The sequence below is a fragment of the Nomia melanderi genome, chromosome 10 (genome assembly GCF_051020985.1).
Source record: "Nomia melanderi isolate GNS246 chromosome 10, iyNomMela1, whole genome shotgun sequence".
NCBI lineage: Eukaryota > Metazoa > Arthropoda > Insecta > Hymenoptera > Halictidae > Nomia > Nomia melanderi.
In genome coordinates this window covers 7,706,115-7,727,861 of record NC_135008.1, presented here as the reverse complement: position 1 = coordinate 7,727,861, position 21,747 = coordinate 7,706,115, and the positions used below count along the sequence as shown (strand labels likewise).

General features: G+C 43.8%; 1 protein-coding gene across 2 annotated transcripts in view; it reads left to right on the top strand.

Moving 5' to 3' along the window:
* LOC116429785 (ankyrin repeat and SAM domain-containing protein 1A) overlaps positions 1-21,523 on the top strand; it is an 85,334-nt gene extending 63,811 nt beyond the window's left edge. For both annotated transcript variants that reach the window (XM_031983119.2, XM_076371610.1), the window contains 7 exons: positions 1,130-1,447; positions 1,848-1,975; positions 2,399-2,776; positions 6,488-6,799; positions 7,613-7,771; positions 8,212-8,349; positions 9,162-21,523. In XM_031983119.2, coding sequence (XP_031838979.1) covers positions 1,130-1,447; positions 1,848-1,975; positions 2,399-2,776; positions 6,488-6,799; positions 7,613-7,771; positions 8,212-8,349; positions 9,162-9,767 — 2,039 coding nt within the window. In that variant the 3' untranslated portion in view covers positions 9,768-21,523. The remainder of the gene's footprint in view (positions 1-1,129; positions 1,448-1,847; positions 1,976-2,398; positions 2,777-6,487; positions 6,800-7,612; positions 7,772-8,211; positions 8,350-9,161) is intronic.
* The last annotated feature ends 224 nt before the right edge of the window (positions 21,524-21,747 follow it).

Genomic DNA, 21,747 nt, shown 5'->3' with positions numbered 1-21,747 from the left:
TAATATCAAACCTATCGGGGATAGTCAACGGGGGTGAAATTCGCGCTTAAGGGCGACGAGTCATTGCTTAACGACATCGGTGTCGGGAGTCGGTCTTGATTATCTTCCGGGAACTAATCTCGTGGAGGCATCGAACAATGTCGAATCTGTAATGAATATTCAACGTATCCGCGGATTCGTTCGTACGTGCCGCATATCCATTATGGATATCCGTCGGTTGATTCCACGTACCCGGCCGACGTGTTTGCGTTGAAAACCGTCCGGGATTGCTGGCCAGCTTCGCAGCCGACATTCGCTTGATCGCGAATTTCGGGAATGTTTCGCCAGTCAACAAGTCGATTGGTACTTTGCTCGGATTGTTTTCCAAGGAATTTTACCATTACCAATTACAGAATGTATCTCTCGAGGTCGTTCGAGATTGCTTTACGAACTAAATCTTTCCGGATCAACGAATTTTAGAGAGCTCTTAACAGATTGCTCAAGCAACTTTGATTGTAACGATACCGATATCTTCGAAGATCGGTAAAAAAGTTCTCCCGGTAATATCGATGTTACACGCGATCGTGCCGTGTATTGACAAACGTCGTTCACGCGTTGCGAATCATTATTCTGATTCGCAATTAATTACAACTTGACAACACGTAATGACGTGTAATTACGACGAATCGTTACGCTGGACATTATCGCAAGTAACTGGTATAATTAACGGTTAACATGCAGCTCGGAAAGATTAATATCTAATAACAATTAAATCCTTGCAATTATTCTGTCTAATAGAATGAAACAAATACAATAAATAGATACAAAGTACACAGGAAATTTCCTCATATTTAATTGATTAATTCAGTAAACCGTGTACTCATACGTCGAGTACAAATTCTTAAAAACCAATCTGAAGGTATTTAACGGAACATGTTAAAACGTAGAAAACTAAAACAATTGTACCTCACGCAGTTTTCTAATCAAATAAAACTAATAACACAAAGAATGTTCTTACCAAACTCTCAAATGAACGTATAAGAAAAAAAAAAGAAAGTAAAAGCATCGAGAGCTGTTTACCAACTCGAAAGTAGAACTTGTTTCCTTTTCACTGGGGCAGCGTGTAACGTGCATGTTGTAACTTCGGCAGGTTTGTTGAAAGGGTCCGTGACAGCTGAGCGGCCTCGGACGTTGCGACGCTTGAAGAACGTTTACGGGCCATCCGCATGCGGAATGGGAGCCGGCGGCGAGGGTGGAGGCGGCGACCGTATCGAGGACGGAGAGGTCCCGTTCCGATTGTCCGATCGTGACCGCGAGAGGGACGAGAAATCGCTTAGTATAATGAGCCCGTTCGACGAGCAGGAGGAATGGGCGAAGATCTCGGAGATCATGGCGTCCTTCGGGACCGGCCTCGTCAGGGAGTCGGTTTTCGTCACCGAACTCGAGAAGGAGTTCCAGACGAGGCTAGGTACAGTGTTGGGCATTATTCGAATGAAACTTTATTTCAATACCAATAACCGATCAATTAATTCGGTTATTTGTTATCTCTCTTATTCGTTACTTCTACGGAGAACCTTTATTCGTTAGTCACCATTCGTCATTCCCTATTATCATTTACAAATTGGGTTGGTAGCAAGGGAAGCCGAAACACCTAAATTTTGGTCCAAACAACATAACCTTCTTCCTATAGCTACTGAAGACGTCCCTAACCGCTTCATGCAAGACTTCCAAAGCCAACTACCTTAGTCCTTTACCGTTCTCCACGTTGATTCGCCGAAGCAAGCAAATAAAGGGGTTTTAGGTGGGAGGGGTGGTTAGAAGGTGTCTTTCATGAATTAACTTGGCAGTTCTGTCTGATTTGTACGCAGGTCTGAGTTCAGACACCAGCAGCAGTCCCATTGTCTCGACTTCCGTCGGTCAGTGGTTGTCAACGTTAGGTCTGGCGGATTACGAGACCCTGTTCATCAGTTACGGTTTCGACGACCTGGACTTTATCGTGAGTACTGTGGCCTTCCGAAATTCCTTACGTTAGATCCACACTGGGCTGAAGAAGTCGCGCACTGTTCGTGAACAGAAACAGCGTCGTATCTAGAATGAAGCTGGCGAACAGCTTGCCAGGAGTTACAGGTATTCCTCGATTCGCTGTGATCCTTCTAGATACTTAGAAAACTTCAGCAGTTTGCATTAGCTGTAACTTTCTCAGTCATTCCAGTAGAACATCGATACTCACTAGTGGTAGATCGAATACTTCGAAACAAAGTAACTCTCAAATTTCGAAGCAAACGCTGTTTGCTGCTCGCTGTTCACGAACGTATCCGCAGTGCCAGCAAACATAGTTCGCGAACTATTCGCGAGGACTGTAAACCTGGGATTGCTTGTTTTTGGAGGACAAACCTGACTCGAAACTTCTGCTGACTAGAATGGAGTCATGGACGAAGCTGATCTGAAGGAGATGGGGATCAACAGCGACCAGGAGCGAGCCGTGATTATGGATGCGGTCGGTCTGCTGAGCAAACGGGTGGAAAAACGGACCGGCTGCACCAGTCAATCGGTGGACGAGTGGCTGAAGAGCATCCACTTGGACAATTACGCGGAGACCTTCAGGAAACACTTGTACACCGAGATGGACCGCGTCAGGTGCGTGTGGGAGGTGGAGCTCGCGGCGGTGCTGGAGATCCAAAAGCCGGCGCATAGAAAGAGGATTCTCGCGTCGGTCAGCGGCTCGAACACCCGTGCACAGAATCGCAATTGCACTGGTCCCAACTTGGAGGACCTCAATAAGGATCTCAATACCTTGGTAAGTGAAATCGCTAGTGCCTGTTGAATGCTAATCGATTTCGCGAGGAATTTAGTTACGGTACTGGGACTTTGTCGAAGAAAGAAATCTCTGCGACGAATATGACCAACCTTCGAATCCGATGCTTGTCATTCTTCTTCTGGTGAAAGTATTTAGATTCGGATGTAAAAGTCTCTTTAGTTGAGTATGATAATTTGAGGGTTGGTTCAGGAAGAATGACAATATGATCAGATCGTGTCACAAGCTTGTGTAGTATTTTCGAATACGGAACGTTTAGATTCTTTGTATTTAATGCAAGTTGATGAACAGTGTATCGGTTGATGTCGTTGGTAAATTCTTTGCAATGTTTCGATGAATATTTTTCCACTTCGAAGAATATTGTGATTTCCGTGTAGTTTAGTAATCGCACATCATTGCAGAAGGAAAATCCGTTCAGAATACTTTGAGGAAAAGAGGCCGCGAGTAGTCCGCCTAAGGTTCAGCGAGTACAACATTGAAAAACTTCTCGCTGAACAAACGTAAATTCCTCGAATATCTATGTTAGATTCCTAAAGCAAATGCAATCGAAATTTTTAAATGAGCTCGCAACTCTCAAATCGTAATCAAGACTCGGATCTGTTCGCGTCACTTTAAAGAACATCAAACAGAAACTCCGCACTCCCTCAAAACCAGTCCCAACACATCAATCCCCAAGCACACGATCAAACCTCGATCCTCGAAAATCTCGAAACGCCAACGCGCCTCGAACAAACCTATTCCACCGGTTCGGGGGTAGCCCGTCACGCCGAGGGCACATCGGCTGGAAGAGGTTAACGACGATCGTCACGCGATCTCGTCATCCAGTCGGCGTGACACTCCTCTCCCGCCGATTCTCTCACCTGTGACAGCTTGCGGAAGGTGAAACGGTGGGTGGGGGACTCGCCGTGCCGCGTCTCGTCGCGGATATCGCGCGTTAACGGTACAAACGAAAACAGAAAAACAACGTGTCGCTGGTGGAGCGTGGCACGAGAGAAGGAGGGGTGAAGTTGCGGGAAAAAGAGGAGCGGGCGCGAGGCGTCGGAGGAGGAGGAGCATTGCAACAATCCCGTTAAGAATTGCCGTGAAACGGTTCGCCGTTCGGGGTGTCTGACAAGGGTCGTACACTTGGGCGAAAGAGGGCGGCGAAACGAGGCTCGAGGGTGGCTGTGTGACACGGCAAGCTCGATCGCTTCTGACGGCTTTTCAGCCGATCGCGTCATAATGTAAATATCGTGGCTAATTGGAGAGCCGTTATTGTAACGCTTGTGCCTCGCCCCGCGCGCTTTGACTCACCTGTTCGCGAAGCGCGTGCACCGATACGTGTATACAGAAAACAGGAGGGGGTGGATAGAGCTGGCGCGGATAGCAGCGGGCGAGGGGAACGGCGGCGCGGGGGGTGGCAGGCGACACTCGAGAAAGCTTTCAGCCTGATCGCTCGAGCGGACGCTAATGGTTTTTGTTCGGGCGCCTCGAGCGCGATACGTGGATCCGTTAACGAGCCACTCCGTTACCTCGTCCCGCTCGTCTTTTCGGCGCTGCTCCCTTAATTAGCTAATTAAATTCGATTAATCGCCGCCGGTCGACGCGCACGCCCAAATTGCTCTTTTTGTTCCTCCGTTTCTCTGGTCCTTACGTCCATTCTTCTCGCCGGTAATCGAATTTCACGACTCGCGGTCCGAGAGGAGGACGCGCGACGTTTCCTCCCCCGTCCCCACGGCGCGACGTTTCCGTTCGCCGAGCGATCTTCGGGCTATCCATCAACCTTTCCACCTGGCCGGTCCCTCCCGGCATTTTTCGTTTGCTCGTTGATTCTCTGCCCTTTGTTCCCAGCGCATCGCCGCATTCGTTTCACTGTGGACGCTCATCGTTTTCTTAGTAGTGGAGCTGTTTGATAGGACATAATCACTGGTTATCGGTTTATTTATGATTCCTTCTCGTAGGATTATTCAATGGGGAACTGTATCTGTGAGAAATTAGTAAACAGATTGATTCGGTAATATTATTTAGTAGTAGTAAACATTGAATTATGAAGCAATCGAAGTCTCAATCGGTGGACTCTTAGAGTTTCCATAACAAATGTCGGAAAGTCACTTTATCTGTTTGGTAGTTTGTGTCGATGAAGCGGAAACTGGAAAACCAAGATGTTTCATTTCGATTGGTCCTTTAATTTCCTTATACCATATGAAACTGGTGAACTTAGTCTTTAGATCGTTACAAAATACTGTATCGCCCGAACGCGGCGATTGAAAATCATATTACACCGTCAAACTGAATGCGATGAGCGATTCATGAATATAATTCGAGTTTAATCGCCTCGAATTCGATGCAAACGCGATTCTCTCGAGGCTCGCTCGTCCGTACAACGGACAGTTGCATTTTTTCTGAACAAAACAAGCCGAGTGGCGTTGCATTGCCGAAACGTGACTTTTCAGCTTGTAATCGTACGTTCCGTAACGCGAACCGGATTTTCGAAGCTGGGCCTGCATCGGTCCGCGAAAAATTTTTTGCTGACGGGTACGTTCTGTCTTTTTTCCACCCTTTTCTTTTTTTTTCGCTTTCCTCGTTGCGCTCTTTTTTTCTCGTTCGGCAACGTATCGGGATCAGTGAAACGAGTACAACGTAACGTCACACGGTTCAGTGACGAGGCAGAATATAAAAAAAATGTTTCCTTCTGTTGTTCGGGTGTTTGCGGAACCATGGTGAGGTTTTTGCATTTGGCAACATCGGTCCGCGACTATTTTCGGATGCGTTCAGCTCGACGTTGTTAGTTTCGAAAGGCGATTCTTCTCTATTATGACGATTTTCATGCGATTTGTCCTCCGTATCACGTTAATTCTTAATATACCGATACCAAGAAGACAACTAGCGACCTTTGCAACTCCTCTTCCCAGAATACCCACCGAACTACGTTCTGCATTTAAAATTCATCGCGCAAGCAGGAAAGTTGCACGTCATGAATCACTCTTGCGGTTCTCCACTTTATATGTGTCTTACAACTTATCTATTTTATAACCTGCTGTGGGTAGCACTTATCTTTGACTTTCACTTGATTCCATGCCCGCAGAATTGCCAGTTAATAACAGAAAACAGATGATGCGTGATAGAGATCCGTCTTATTAAGTATAATCTTCTCTCCAGACTGGTTTCGATAGCTATAAAATAACTTCCAGAACAAGAATTGCTATTAATATTCAACAGTAAAAACGAGCAATATAAATATATTAACCAAGTAACATTTTCTAAAAGATCTACAAAACTCCATTCAATAAATAAAAATTAGAAACGCAGCATGCTTCGGATTGTCACGATACACTGCGCAAGCAAATATGACTCGTCGCGTGGAAGGGGAAAGGAGTCCTAACCAAGTCCTAACCAAGATTCTATTTAAGGCTCCATTCAATAAATAAAAATTAGAAACGCAGCATGCTTCGGATTGTCACGATACACTGCGCAAGCAGATATTACTCGCCGCGTGGAAAGGGAATGAGGAAGTCTTAACCAAGACTTCATCAAAGCCTAACCAAGACTCTATTCGATAAATAAAAATTAGAAACACAGCTAGCTTCCGATTGTCACGATACACTGCGCAAGCAAATATTACTCGCCGCGCGGAAGGGGAAAGAGGGGGAAAGTTTTTTACAGTGTGGCTAGTGGGATCGCTCAGTAACGCGCCCGCATCCCTCGTTTCCGCAGAAGACGAACATACAACAGCTGAAGGAGGAGATACGGGAAAAACTGCCGGAAACAACGGCAGAGGGTAATGGCGGCACGTCGATAACCGGAACGAATTCGACTACCACGGGCACATTAAGGCACCGCAAAAATAGACCGGCCCCGCAGCCACCCCAGCGACCCAGTTCGCATAATGGGGCGATCTCGGCACCGGAACAGCTCGAGATCAGAGCACCGTCGGAGCTGTTGTTCGGCGTACCATCCACCCTGAAGACGCAATGGAGGCACCAGCCAAAAGCTCTAGTCACCGGCTGCGTCACGTACGTCGCCAATGTGAGTATAATTGTTTTTCTTTGGCTCGTTATCGGTGCATCTCCACCCCCGATATTTCTGGCCGAACGTTCTTCGATACTTGGACCATCCACGGGAATATTTCGCTGTTTAACCATGGTTCACGGTTTATCGAGCAGCTTGTTATGAGATAATAGTGCGCGGTTACCGATGTAGGAGCTATGAAATGTTTGGAGGGTTTGGGAATGGATTTATATCGGCGAATGTTGAAGTGGAATATATTGGGTAGAGTTTAATGATTTTGAATAAAGACCGACGTTGAAAGTGGAGGAATTTTGGAGGAAAGGAAATAATTGGGACATAAACAGGAGAGGAAGTAAATGAAATACGGTTTTTATGTTTAATTGTTTTAGATGAAGTCGATAGTTAACATTGATTCCTTAAAGTCTGTATTTTAAATGTTCTTTTGTGTATATTTACAATAGAAGTATAGACGTTAAATTTTAACAAATTTACTTTCCCTTCTTTCATTACTTATCTATGTTTGTATTGATTTGCTGTTATCAATGTGGCTCGAAATGAATTTTTGGTGCCGCAATTCAATGAATACATCCCGCATACAGGATGTATTTATCTGAATAAGAATTTTGTTCCACGTACTGCTGCGAAAGAAATATGTTATAGAGATATTTATATATCTTACAAAAGAAGAATTAACTTTTTGAGATTCAACATTCACATTTCCATGTTAGCAATGACTATGTGAGCTGAACGAAAGTTTTCATGAAGTTTAATGTTCAGTGATTTACTTCCTATTTCACGAGACAAGTTGTTTTCTGTTCTAAAATTACACAGTATCTGGGCTCCACTTTCGTGAAAGAGCTGCGTGGCACCGAGTCTACAAAGAAGTCTATACAGAAGTTGAAGAAAACGTGTCGGGAGCCCAGAGTCACTCCTGACATCACTTTGGCCATTTCTTATCGCGGTGTCCGTTTTCTGAATACAGTTACAAACGTAAGATATCCTCCTCGAGTGAAATTATCCGGCATTGCTGTTAATCCTTTATGACAGTTTATTATTTATATTACAAATAATATCTGATAATTCTAATATTTCTTTATTTATACTATTATTGTATTACATTCTCAATTCCAGTAGAAATGATTATTGTCGATGATTTCAATAAAATTATTATAATATATTGTACTATAATATTATTAGTATTATTAATGCAATTGTCATTCGCATGCTTTAATGTCAATTCGAAGAATATCGAATAGTCAATTATATAAAATTTTTCAAAATTATTTTATAGTTAGGAATTAGAATGGATACAGCTTTGTTTTCTCAATACTTGTAGAATTCACACAATTCCACTGTTGTAAAGGATTAACATTGAAACATAATATATTCGCCACGTGTAAATTTGCATTTGGAATGATACAAACCGATAGGAGCTCATTTGCGTGCACGAAATACGCAACATTCACTGCGCCTGCCAGGACGCCGACGATCTTACCCATTTCGCGTACATCACCAAGGACCATGACAGCCGGACACATTTTTGTCACGTCTTCTGTGTGCCAACAATGGTAAGTTCGTTATTATGTGCTTTCATGAACAATCACATTTTCATCATCACCTCCAATATATAATACAGACATTAATATATAAATTTTATTGTCATTGTTTAGTATTAAGTGAATATAAAATTAAGTTTCTAGGTAATACAAACTCCAGAATTTCATGTTTTGTTTACAATTGTCCACCTGTCGTTTCACTGAAAATTTATTCACTATTTATTCACTATTAACCCTTTGCAGTCGAAAGTTTCCACTTGAAGTACTCTATACTTTCTAATTAGCTGTAGACAAGATTCTGTAAAATGAATTTATCGATAGATCACACATAAATTAGGGAAGAAACCTATTTTCTTTCAATATTTCACGTATTAATGCAGTATATAAAAGTTGATGGTAAATACCAAAGTTTATGATTTTGCTGTATCAAATCATCTGGTAGTCGCCTTTCCAGTGCAAAGGGTTAATAGTACAGCTTCTTTAACTCGCCGTTTACCATTTGAAAACAGAAGACTCATTAAGAAACATTCAGTGAAAACCACTTTCCAAAAATACGCCGAAACCTAAATGAATCTCACTTCAAGATACATTTGGCCATAATAATGTCCATTAGGTAATCACGTTTAACGAATAAAATAAATAATCGGACGTTCCACAAGTTCCAACCCAGCGCATCAAAGCCACTCGCAGTTGCATCCCAAAACAATATAAACAAACTTAACTACCAGCATCTAGCTTCCCATCCCCTATTGTTCTTCCGCCTTCAAACCGGAGGCCCTAATTCCCCTGAAGAAGCATACGAAGCCCCGGCTTGCCTGTTGCAGGACCAAGCGACAGAGGTGATTCTGACCCTAGGTCAAGCCTTCGAGGTGGCTTACCAAATGGCGCTGAGGGACAAGGTAGGCGGTCACACGGTTCGATCGCAGTCCGCGAACCAGTTGATATCGTACTCGACGAAATCACCAGGGACTACCAAGCTACCAGCGTCGCCGGACTCCGCGAGTGAGCTCGGCCGGGATCCGGACCAACTTCCAGCCACGGGGCCAGGCTTGAACTCGTGCAGCAACGCGAAACTGAAGCCAAGGTCCAAGTCGTCCATTCCCAGTCCGATGATCCAGATCCCGAGTCCTCCGCAGGACGTGAACTCGAACTCGAGTTCCGGCTCGAGCACCACGGCGAACTGCACCTCTAGCTCGAACCCGGCGACCAGTCCCAGCAACAACTCTGTCAGCAGTTCCAACTCGAACACCAGCACGAACCAAACAGCCAAGCCACTTGTCACTCATGGACGGTCCCATTCGGTGAACGACATTAAGCTGAACGGTAATCAGCTGAAGCTGGCACCTGTGCCGGTCGACGACATTGGAATAGGCGTGAAGGACCTGAAGCCTGGCTCCAGGGCACCGATCGCCCTGTCAGAGGAACTCTAGAGAAACCAAGAGGCATTTTCAGAGATACGGAGAGCTTCTTTTGTCGCTGAAGTTGGATCGTTCAGTCGTGGTTAGGTCCAGCTAGACACGGAAAGCTAACGATCGTGTAATTTGTAAATGTAGATGATCCTTGTTTAGAGGATGGGTCAAGGTGTCTCGAAGATATCTTGATAGATGTACGCAGAGCTGAACGATGGCTCTTGAAGGATCCTAAAGGATACTTTGGAGTAGAGTCCGACTCCACCGATTGCTGAACCTGTGCGGATCTTTTCCAAAGTAGCGCTGGGACTTCCGTTTTCTGACGGAGGCCGGACGTTGTCCCAGATGAAGCGACGGACGATCGCTTTCGTGTTTAGGATTAATTGATTCTATGTAAAGATCATGCGACACCGGGGTCGGTGGTGTTCCCAGGTGTCTTTTTATCTGTCGAACTTTTGTAGTAGCGTTATACACGTGTGGTAGCGTGGCGCGTGCAAGTTTGTATGAACACTTTTTCTCCGGGGCGAGTCACGGAGGGCCTCGCGGCGGCTCAGGTAAGTGGACGACCGTCGTCTGAACACATACTTTGCCAAATCCCGCGTTTTCCGGAACCGTGTCCGACCAATCTCCGAACACAGCGACACTGTGATTCTAACGCGTCGGGAGTATATTTCGACGAACCGACAAGACTCGTCCGGATGGCAACCGAGTGCTCACCTTTTTACACGTTTCTGCGCGCGATCGCGCGGCGCGACCGATCGATATACCCAGGAACAACGAACTTTTGTTACATTCACTCCTATTTACCGGGTTGTTTCCGTTTGATTTGATCGTTCCAAAGGTTTTCAATAGATACTGCACTGCTCGAATATCGTGCGAGAAGTAGGTGAACACGATGAAGAATCTGGGGATTCAGAATTTTTGTTGGATGGAATACTTGATCGTACTGTTTACATCTTTAATATCTAAGTTTGAGGAGAAGCTAGTAGGATACTACAATTTTTTTTTAATAGAAGTTACAACCACGAAACGTCTTCCATTCATAGTACAGCCAATCGAAATGAACATTTAATTTCCGCTAATATTCTTCCATTAACGAGGAAAGAAGTATACATTTATTTGGTATCGACTGCGATAAGAGAAATTTACGTTGAAGATTACTGCTCTTTTTTCCTGTCTAAAAATCGAGACACATCAGAACGATCAGGTTAAACGGAGCGTCCCGTTTACGAAAACGCGATTGTCTCTCGCGAAACGTTCTCACCGCGCGACGCGCGTCAATCACGAACAGTATTATTCGACTAAAATAATAATGCTCCCGAACACCGTAGATATTTTCTAGTTACACGCACGATGTTTTGTCGGTACGAACGAGTGAGGAACGTTACATCGATGTCTCGCCTAAATTAACTAAAAAAGAAAAAAAAACAAAAAAAAATGGAGAGGAAAATAGAAAAACGGAAGTAAAAAAAAAACTCGAAAAAATGAATAAGAAAGCTCGAGATGGAACCCCCGCACGACTCGTAAGCAAAATCGATTGACTCATACAGCACAACGGAAGGGAGAAGAAAAAGAAAACAGACGAAAAAAAAAAATGAAACAAAACACATTCCCATTGTAAAACGACACAGGCGAGCTGAACAAATTCCAGTATGCTCAATTTTCGATCCCAAGTATAAGCGATTACTAACGACTGATGAGACTCTGAGGCTGAATCGTTCTTTCGTTAATCCCCGAACCTCCGAGAACAATCGTGGACAACGATCGATTTTATCGTCCACGTTTGTAGCATTCGTTTCTTCCCGTGATCGATACCAGCGTCGTGTACGTGTCACCGACCGTTTTTTCGACGTTTCATCGCCCAAGACTGACAGCTCTCGTCTCATTTTTGTATTCCAGGTGTTTAAGGGTTTACGTGTCGAGACGTATCACGCGCGTATTATACACGCGTACACCTATACACATGTACACGCATACATACATGCACACACGTACATAGATACACTTACACTAGCAGGACACGTATTATTGTATTATAAAAAAAAAAAAGTGAAACGAACGGTGAAGAGGAAGTTCCGTAGCTAGCGTATTTATTCGAGTGCTAATTCGACGAACCTCGCGATTAGGAAACGAAACTATATCACGAAGCGGTACCAAATATCTATCTAATAATACGTACGTATATAGGTACATATATTTAAATACTCTGTGGAGTCACTACGAAGACTCTCTGTAACGTAAGGATCCCTGAGGTGGATGCAACGTAAGAGCGAGTTAAGGTAAGCTCGAATCTTCCGTCGGCTTTCGGTAACAAACTGTTTTTAATATTGCAAACTGCACTGTCCATGAATCTTGAATCTGTTTTCTCTTTATAGCCCGATAAGTGATTTTTGCAAATTTGCACTGCGATTCTGAAAGACGTTTGTTTCTGCCACCTCCTGTTTTCGAATAATTGAGCTTTGAATAGAAGGAATAACATTTTGGAATATAAAAATGTTCGTGCGTTGATTGCAGCAGTTATACAAACGTTCTTCGCTGATGTTGATTCGACGGATTTAACCGCGTGAAATGGTATATTGATATAACAATATATTCTGTTAATATCATAAACATTGAAATTTAAAACTCACCACGTTAATGAAGTCAAAGCCTTGCTTCGTTCTCGAATGTAGAATTCATTAAAACTGTGGACGATAGAGACAGGTAGTTATTACTTGAATGTTCTCTGATATTGAAACATCGCAAAATGCTCGGGCAGTGTCATAGAGTTAGCGGTAAGCATAGAAACACGAATGCACACGAACGTTCGATATTAAATATTAAAGACAGTTCGATTACATTACTCGGAACACAAGCATTTCGCTGGTTAATCGCGCGAAGCTGGTTCCCAGCAGATGCAATTTCGACTCAAGGTGTCATAGTAGAATCGTCGAGCAACGCGTAGCATCGTAGCTCCGTTCTTCCAGGGAGCAGGCCTAACGACTTCGTACAGATATCGAACGGTAGCCGACGAACGAGCGTAACCGTAATCGTGCACCGTTCCCTGTACAAGAGTACCGATCGAAACGGGAAACGACGAAAAGGGAAAGCGCTGTCAGACGGTACCGTTGCCATTCGTTGGTACTCCGTGCGCGTTTAGATTGCTCCGTAGCGAAACCAAAGATTGCATGTATGTATATAGGAGAAGAGTAAGAAGGAAAAGAAACGAAGGGATCGAGATCCTCGCTCGGATCTTAAGATCGATTTGTAGCTCGATCGAACTTAGCGAACTCGGTCAAGCATCGGTGATAGATCGATGGAACGAAGCAAGACGAACGGAACACGAGAGATACTGCCAAATAAAGATATAAAACACACTTGTACGAGTGCCGCGTGGGTATACGCACACTTTGTATTTGTCAGGTTTAGAGATAGTAGGTTAATTAATGTATACAAGATTTACGCGAGTACTGGCCGGCGAGGGGGAAGAGAAAAGGGGGTTGTGCAGCGGCGTCCGCGCGGCGTCAGTCATTTCGTGCCGCGCCGGTGTAATTATACGTGTATTTATCCTCTACGCACCGGTGTATATCGCGTAGCGCAGCTATCGTAGAACAGTAGTAATCGAAAGTAGTGTATCAGCACGTTTTCCTCGATGTGTCAGTTAAAACGCGAGATCGCGAGCAGGTTATGTCTAGTTCGCGGAGATGTAGCGATCCACGGACAAAGATGGCGGCTCGGGCGCGTCAATGGCAGTTGGGAAGGACGGAGGTTTGTTTGGTCGGCCGCGCGCCGAGAAAAGCTGACTGCTGAAGAACGTTTTTTCTCCTTTTCCCGACCACATGGCACTAGCGTCTCGAACGGGAACGCGGAATTTTGAAAACGAACGATTTTGATAACGCGTTAGGCGTCGGTGAGGGCTTCTCGATTCGGTGTTCTGGAATTCGGTTATTCGACGCGTCCGGCGCGAGGGACGGATCTATTTTGTGGATCTATTGCGACGAACCAGTCGCGATCGTTACTTTTTTATAATCGAATGTCGCAACAGTTTTTCGGTCGGTTGGGCGAAGGGGTCTGATATTTCGAACGGCTTCGGGAGTCCCGCCGGGCGAAATATTTTTCGATTGTTTTCTACGCGCAGTAACGAGTCGATTTTGAGGCGACTTTCGGACCACGAATTTCGACGGATTTTTCACGTTACAGTCTATGGCGTACCAGGGAATCTGAGGTTCTGCGGGGAACGCGTTACACGGAAACAATAATGACGTTTAGTACAAACGGCCTGGGTAATTGAGAAATCGGGATTGCCGAGTCCGTGGGTACTCCGCGTAACCGAGCGTCGAATTATTATTAATAGTTAGCGATTAATGGTAATAGCGGTGATCTATTAATAGCGTTAATAGTTAGCGTTCGATGTAACGCTCGGTTACCTGGATGCCCGACACTCGAATTCTCGAACGGTCCGTTAATTAGATATCGAACACTCGAGTCCTCGAAACACTTGATACATTCAAACACTCGAACGGCTGAACGTTCAACTTTTAAATCCTCGGGGATTCGAGTATCTTTGAACTGAGATCTCCGAGTAGCTCCGGTGATTCTTGAATTCGAGCACGGACAACTGAACGTTTCGTTTCTCAAGCGCCTCAGGTGTCGGGAAGGAACCTAGAAACTTAGTTTAGCAATCGAGTGCAATTCGAAACACCAAAATGTCGCGGTGCATCGACCGGGTGCACCGCGATTAGACCGACGTCCATCCGTTTCGCCGGAACACGAGGTAGATTCATTTTAGTCTCGCCGGGGACGAAGACACAGCGCCGAGCGTTCGTTCAAACGATATTATTCGGAGCAACAGCCATTTCGTCCAACAGCGAACGATAGAAGTCGCGCTAGATGCAATCTCTACAGGTGCCAACAGCGGAGCCCGTTTTTATATTCGATTCACACGACCATACACGCGCGTGTTCGATCCGATTTCGAGGTTGCTCCCGCAGCCGAGGCGTCCGGCGCGAACGTCGCGTGGCCGTTCACGCAATCAAACACGATTAAACTGTAAATATTCCATCGAGCAGCAGCGTTGATAGCTATCTTGTTTCCCGTACTTGTACATTACCTTCCGCACCGTCGACAGACGTTCCGATTCGCTCGACACACCGACGCACGCCAAGATAGGTAGTAGAGACGATGCACGAGGTAATTTATTTCCTTCCAGATTCGTCGATGCACCGGATCGACGCGATCCGCCGAAATACGACAGAGGCATCTATGTATGGCATTTAACAATTGAGTAATATGTATATATATATATGTATATATAAATACATATACATATATACATATGTATAAGTGACTAAACCTTAGCTTGTACACTACGTAGATAACGATAAATTTAGAGATGAGTCTGAGTGGTGTCGCAATGAGTTCATGGCGGGCGTTCGCACCCGTCCGATCGCGGAAGGAAAAACTCATTCACGGACCAAGCGAAGAGAAAATGAGAGAGAGCGAGAGAGAGAGAGAGCGAGAGAGAGAGAGAGAGAGAAAGAGAGAGATCTGTGGACGCATAACGGTGGAACATGTCGGGAAAACTAACTTGGCTACCGAGAAAACACGGGTACCATTTAAATCCCGAATGCGCTTTGTTTCTCGCGAGTAGCGAGGTAGACGATTTACGATACAGTTGCGAGACGTAAGTGTACATAGGTGTGTGGTAAAAGAGAAAGCTAGAGTGTCCCGCGGCGTTCACCGTGAATCAGTTCAATGCAACGATACCAAAGAAAACGGTCGAAGCAAATTCCTAACTGTACATTAGACCACTTTGTGTGTGATTAAAGAGATATAATCATCATTTCGATGGGTTCTCATGTGTTGTTGATTTCTGTGAATTCACCTGTGTGTTCGGGATCCCTTACGCTTTTCTAGATTCGCTGTGCAGATCATAATTCCAACCGCTTTCCGTCGAACCGCCCGCTTTCATCAGTCGCCTCGCCGTCTTTGAATTTCATCCTCGGCTTGTTGCGCGTTTAACTTATTAACAGGTTGAATGCCGACCAAAAATTACTATAGTTCGCTCGTTTAAACGATGATTATTTGAAAACATTTCTGTATTATAAATAATAATATCTAATGCGGTGACACCCACCTAGACCAACGTGCAATGGTAACAATGGAATTCAAACAAATGACTTAATACTGTATTTTCTCCGCTTTGCGTATTTCCCTCTATGAAATCGCGCGACATTCAACGTGTTAACGGGAATCGACGTGTACATTGTATAAATCATTTCACAACCTACCTAAGAATACGAATTAAACTCTAATTGCAACCGTTGCGAAATGGATCCGTTCGAATCATCAATATTCTACATTAAGTCGCGTCTGCTCGAACGTTTTCGCTTGACGTATCGCCCGGTTAACGGGTTAAAATGATCTTGCGCGCGAAGATGCAGCTCCCATTCGATTAATACAAATTCACGTATTCCCCCTGTTCCGATGTTTATTTATTCGCCGCGTTTCTACTCTTCGAAATATTCCCTTTCGACACACGCGTTGTCCGCGGAAACGCTTACACGAATTTCTTTTCCCTCCCCGTCCCGCGTTTCGTAACGTCGCTTCTCAGCCGGGCTCATCCGAGTGAAATCGCGTTCGTCCTGATTACGCGGTCGTTTCCCCGGGAAACGCGATGTCATTAACGCGGTGCTTATCTCAAATCGCATCAATTTGAGAGCCGGATCCGCGCGATCGTTCCCTCGGCACCGGCTTCAGACGCGGCCGCCGCGGAAGAACTTCGCGTGTCTCGTTAACGTTTGCCCGCGCGAGATACCGCGCGTATTAATTACACGGATATCGTCGCGCCCCGGACCCGCATTTACGATATTCTTTCATTAACTCGTCGGTGGCGGAGTCCGCTGACAATTGAAGAGTTCTTGTAGGAAACACTGGGCCGTGTGCATAAAAACGAGTAAATGCTTGCAAGAATTATGCACGAGGAGAAGCAAATGCTAGTTTTCTTATGCATAATCTTTTACTGGTTATTGGACAGTGAATACTGAAAAATATGAAGACGAGCGAGTGACATAATTGACATTGCAATGGCATTTACTTGACGTTCTCAGTAATTGCTAAGCACTATGCATTATGTATGCGTGCAAATTTTAAGAATTTTGGAAAATTCAGTAAATATTTCACTCTCTACGTGCATAAAACGTTTATCAATACTTCCTTCTTTTTGTATACGGTCTATTGTAAGTGCCAAAACTGAAAAATTTTCTTTCTATGTTATTATCTCGGAGTATACGACGTAAGTGCAATTTTCGTTTTGTAAGTAGTCATCCGTAATACTGATAATATTGGAAGATGGTATCATTACGACATATCGTTCGACGTAATGTTAGATAACCTTCTCGTCTCTGAAAATTTGGATGTTGGCACTTGTAACCTTTCCTACAAATACTCTTCAATTGGTTAGTTCTCGCACAAGGATCCCTTACCTTCGAATCGCTGGTTTATAGGATAAGAGATCAAAAATGTAATTTCCTACTGTAAATTTTGATTTTTTGACTTTTCGAAATGTCGGTTTGCCAGTTAACGTATGAATTTAGTGGTCACTTGGATCGTAGTTTCAAATTTACTCTAGTTTCTTTCCTCCTCTTTGAGACATGTCTCGTGTCACGTGTCTTACGCGTATTTAATGTTCGACACGTTCAAGTCCACTTGTTCTTACGCTCACCTCTGTTCTTCTGTGCTGGATCTTTAATATAGAAACACGTTTCGTATATAATAAGCTGTGTCCTATGTCGTTGTCTTTCATAAAAGCGAGTTTAGATTAAATTATAGACAATCGAAGAGACTTGTACGATTCCTAAGTTGAAGCGTTAGAGTAATTAATCGAACTGATTCCGGTGAAAGCGTTTTATCTCTTCTAGAATCTTCGTAGGTACGATTGTCGCGCTAACGAGTTGCAAGGATTCGTGTTCGGAGTTCAGAGCTATATTCAATGACTTACGAAAACCGTCTTTCCGCACACTATAACCTAGCGACAGTTTCTTTCGCGATTAAGCTAGCAATTATTCGCTCGTGAGCTTCGAGGTATTCGAGCGAGCAGCTCATTTTTAACTGTCACTCGTTGCAGAACCGTTTCAAGCTTTTCCGATTTTCTATCTATTGCTCGACGTCGTAGTGACTTCCTCTCGATTCACGCGTCACGACGACATTTTCATGTTCACTCTCTCTTCTGATATTTTATTATAGATATTATATTGTAGTATTCTTTCGATGGATCCTCTCTCGTGATCAATGCTCCAGTAGGTGTCGCGTCTTTTTCATCGTTGAACCAATTAACTATTTATAAAAATGGAATCCCTCTGCGAGAAACAGTTTCTCGAGGAAACTGCGAACCAAGCATTTACCAGTCTTCCTTTTCGAAATCCACTGAAATTTTGTAAACTGAAATTTCCTTTTCTAGTATACGCTACTGTTCAAAAGTTTGAGATTGCTTATTTAATAGGAAGAATGTTCTTTTTTTTAATTTGAGCTTTAACTTAGTATCGACATATAGATATAAATAAATGGAAAGATCTAAATTTTGTCAATACTTTAAAATTAAAGTCCATAACATGCAAAACTGTCCAAGATCTACAGCTTAAAAAATCCTAATAAAACGACACTTATCATTATCGAAATAAATGATAAGCAAAATAGTACAATAGAAAAGATTCTAAATATCCCAATGCAGATTCCTTACTTTATATACTTTAATAAAAATAGCACATTGAAAGTGATCTCAAATGAATTTTGAACAACAGCCAACCGAACCGACCATATTCCTAGAAAAAAGAAACAATGTCAATTCATAGATACGATATCAATCTAGAAATTCTCCTGAATTAGCTTGACACGTTCGCGACCGGCGTCATATATTCGCGACGCTCAATATTTTGTATCATGCATAGAGAAAATTGTATTACTTTCACGTCTATTTATATCTAAAGTTATCGGAGTTGACCAGTCTGAATAATGAATGACTCATTTAACACTTTCCTACCGGAAGATTCATATTACAGTCCAAATCATACATCGGAAGACTTGACAGGCCTGTAAAATAACCTCCTCACAAGAACAAATATCTCTTTAACCCAAATTTCCCGGAATTCTCTTCTTTCCATTAATGTTCTACTGCCCACAGATCAAACAACGTGTATCTATTTCCGAAATCGACTTCAAACAGAATGAAAATTGTATTCGGATCACAAGATCTCGACAGTATTTTAGAAATCGCTGTGTGCCCGCCACAGATGTAGAAAAATAGCCCGCACGAAAAATAGCTTGACAGCGAAGCGTTAATGCGTTACAGCCGTGAAGATGGTTACTGAAACCGATGGTCGCGAACGTGTTAACCTCCCGATTCATCCGATACCCGCGACGCGCGAGAGAAACGATCGCCAGCCACGGCGAGGCTGTCGCGCTGATTGCCGAGGTGCAACATCAGGGTCGCCGTGGGTCAATTCTCTCTCCGCTATTTCCTGAGATGCGCACCGTGTCGTCGTTGTTCTCGGTAGAAGCTTTTAATGGTATTATACTCGTAGTCCATCCTCATTCCAGCCCTTTCCCATTTCCCCGGAGAATCTTCATCTTCCAGTCGCGTCCGGATGGCTTGCCGGCCGAGGCTTCGCGTTCCACCTGGACCGTGGACGCTCGGCGTTCGGGGGTCGATGGGAAGACTGACGGTTATTTCCGTAGAGACAGAGGAATTTCGATGTGTACATAGCGTGTAAAATATACGTAGTAGACTTCACGAAACTGTGAACCGTGTAATACACAAGTGATCAACGGGGCCGGGGAAAACGAAGGTTGTAGGACGATCCGCCGATTCGTCCCTCACACTTTTGCTCTTCTCGCGTCGATGTTTCTCCTAGTCGTTGCGATTCTTCTCTGTAATGTCTTCTTCTCGAGGATCGACCCTTTCTTTTTTACTTTTGCACGGGAACGTCGACGCGCCGACTGCCTTCTACGCGTTTCTCCGCGAGGAAGAAACGTTGGGACCGTTCGTTGGTCCGGGAAGTGTAATCGCGAGTATAAAATGTAGTTTGAAGATCGATGAAGCTAGAACGGAAATATCTATACGATGTCTTATGCGTACGATTTCTAATTAACTCGAGAACGGTGCGAGTGACTTACTGGAAAATGTCCGCGGGGCAGTCGACGCGTCGAGAATAATCATATGCACAAGGTGTTCGTAAAAACACGACTTTAGATATTACGGCGGCCGAATGAATTCTAATAGTTGCGCAGTGCAATAATTCGTAGATCCGAAGATTTTGTAAGGATTACAAAGGAAATTAGTTTACATCAGTCTTGTCTGTACGTAGTTTCTTCACGATTTCGCGTGACGATCGATTCTTATTGGATTCTACGGATTTGAAGTTAATCGAGTGATTTCGAGCTTTCGGCGAGGTTCAAATATAAATGTGGACTTAGAAAAAGTGAGCTAAAAGGAATCTTGAACGTTTAAACGAAGTATAAGAAGCAGCTTCGGACAAGACTGGTATGATACAATCTTTTCACGATAATGTAAGTTGCAGGTTTTTAAGATTCCTTAACGACACGACTCGCCGTCGTGTTCCGTACTTTGTGATATCATTTTAAACGTTGTTCCACTTTGTTCTCGCTTTGACCGATTATTAAATAACAGGCTATGGAAATTCAAAGCTTCCCTGTTACAAACGTGCACTATCAGTTGATATTAACACGCGTACAGCATTTACTTCCTGCGAAATCAATCGCAAGCAATAATTCTCGCAAATACGTTAGAATTCTCCGAGGATTGTTTAACGATCTCGTTCACCGTATCCATTCCCGAACGAATTACATTTTCATTTGTGCAATACGCTTGACGCGTTGTTGCATCATTGTGATTTCCATGGAATGTTATCGAGGCAAACATTTGTAAGGAGTCCGTCGGCCTGGACAGCACGATTACCGGAGCGTGTGTTCAATGCAGATTTAATCGGAAGTATCGCTGCCAGCGTTCCAGGTCGATCGATTGCTTTTTTTCATTCGCGTTTATTCGATCGGTGTCGGTGGAAAACGGAAATCGAATGATTGCAATGCGGACGGATTATATTTCGAGGAACGAGAAGCAAAATATGGAACGTTGCTAATTCCCCCTGCGTTACTGCGTTATGAAGAGAAAAATTGGTGCAGCGCTTGATCGTCGTGCAGTTCGAGGTGACTCGTAGTGATAATAAAAGAGAAAGCAACAGAAAGAGAGCGAGAGAGAGAGAGAAAGAGGGAGAGCGCGCGCGAGAGCGAGAGAGAAAGAAAGAAAGAGGGAGAGAGAGAGAGAGAGAGAGAGAGACAAAATGTATTCACTGATGAACCGTGCGCCACGAGGACCGCCATCTTTGTTTCAAACGTGGCCGGTTCGCGGAGGAATCTTTGATTGTGCGGATTAGTTCCTTTATTTATTTATTTTCTGGCATAATATGGCAAAGATGGCGACTGGCCTCGTGGGCCACGGGGTTTGCGCAAAAGAACGTACAAATTGAAAAGGTGAAGAAGGGGTTAGAGGCGAATGATCAGTGTCTTTTAAAATCAAAAAGGATATGTGCACGAAGCTATTGCCGAGAATGCCATATATAAACGCGCTATTTTGTACCGAGCAGCCTGATTAGACGCAAAACTTCCTACGTTCTTGGACACATTATATTTATTATTGTTCATGTTTATTAGAATGATATATATATGAGACAGAGATTATTCCCTGGATATCTATAACGCCTTGAAAGAATAAAACGGATACTTTACGGGAGAACGTCTGGTTGTTTTATTGAAACCCGTGTAATTTCAGTTTCATCGGAATTAATTGTTTTCGTTATCGAGCGCTCTTTGTTCGATTTTCTGGATAACTTTGCTGATCTTATTTCACTTATTTCATCGGTTTTATATTAGAACCCATTCTATTCTACATTTGATAGTCACAATTACTTTTGAATGTCCATTATAAATATTTGAGACAACGTAGTGGAAA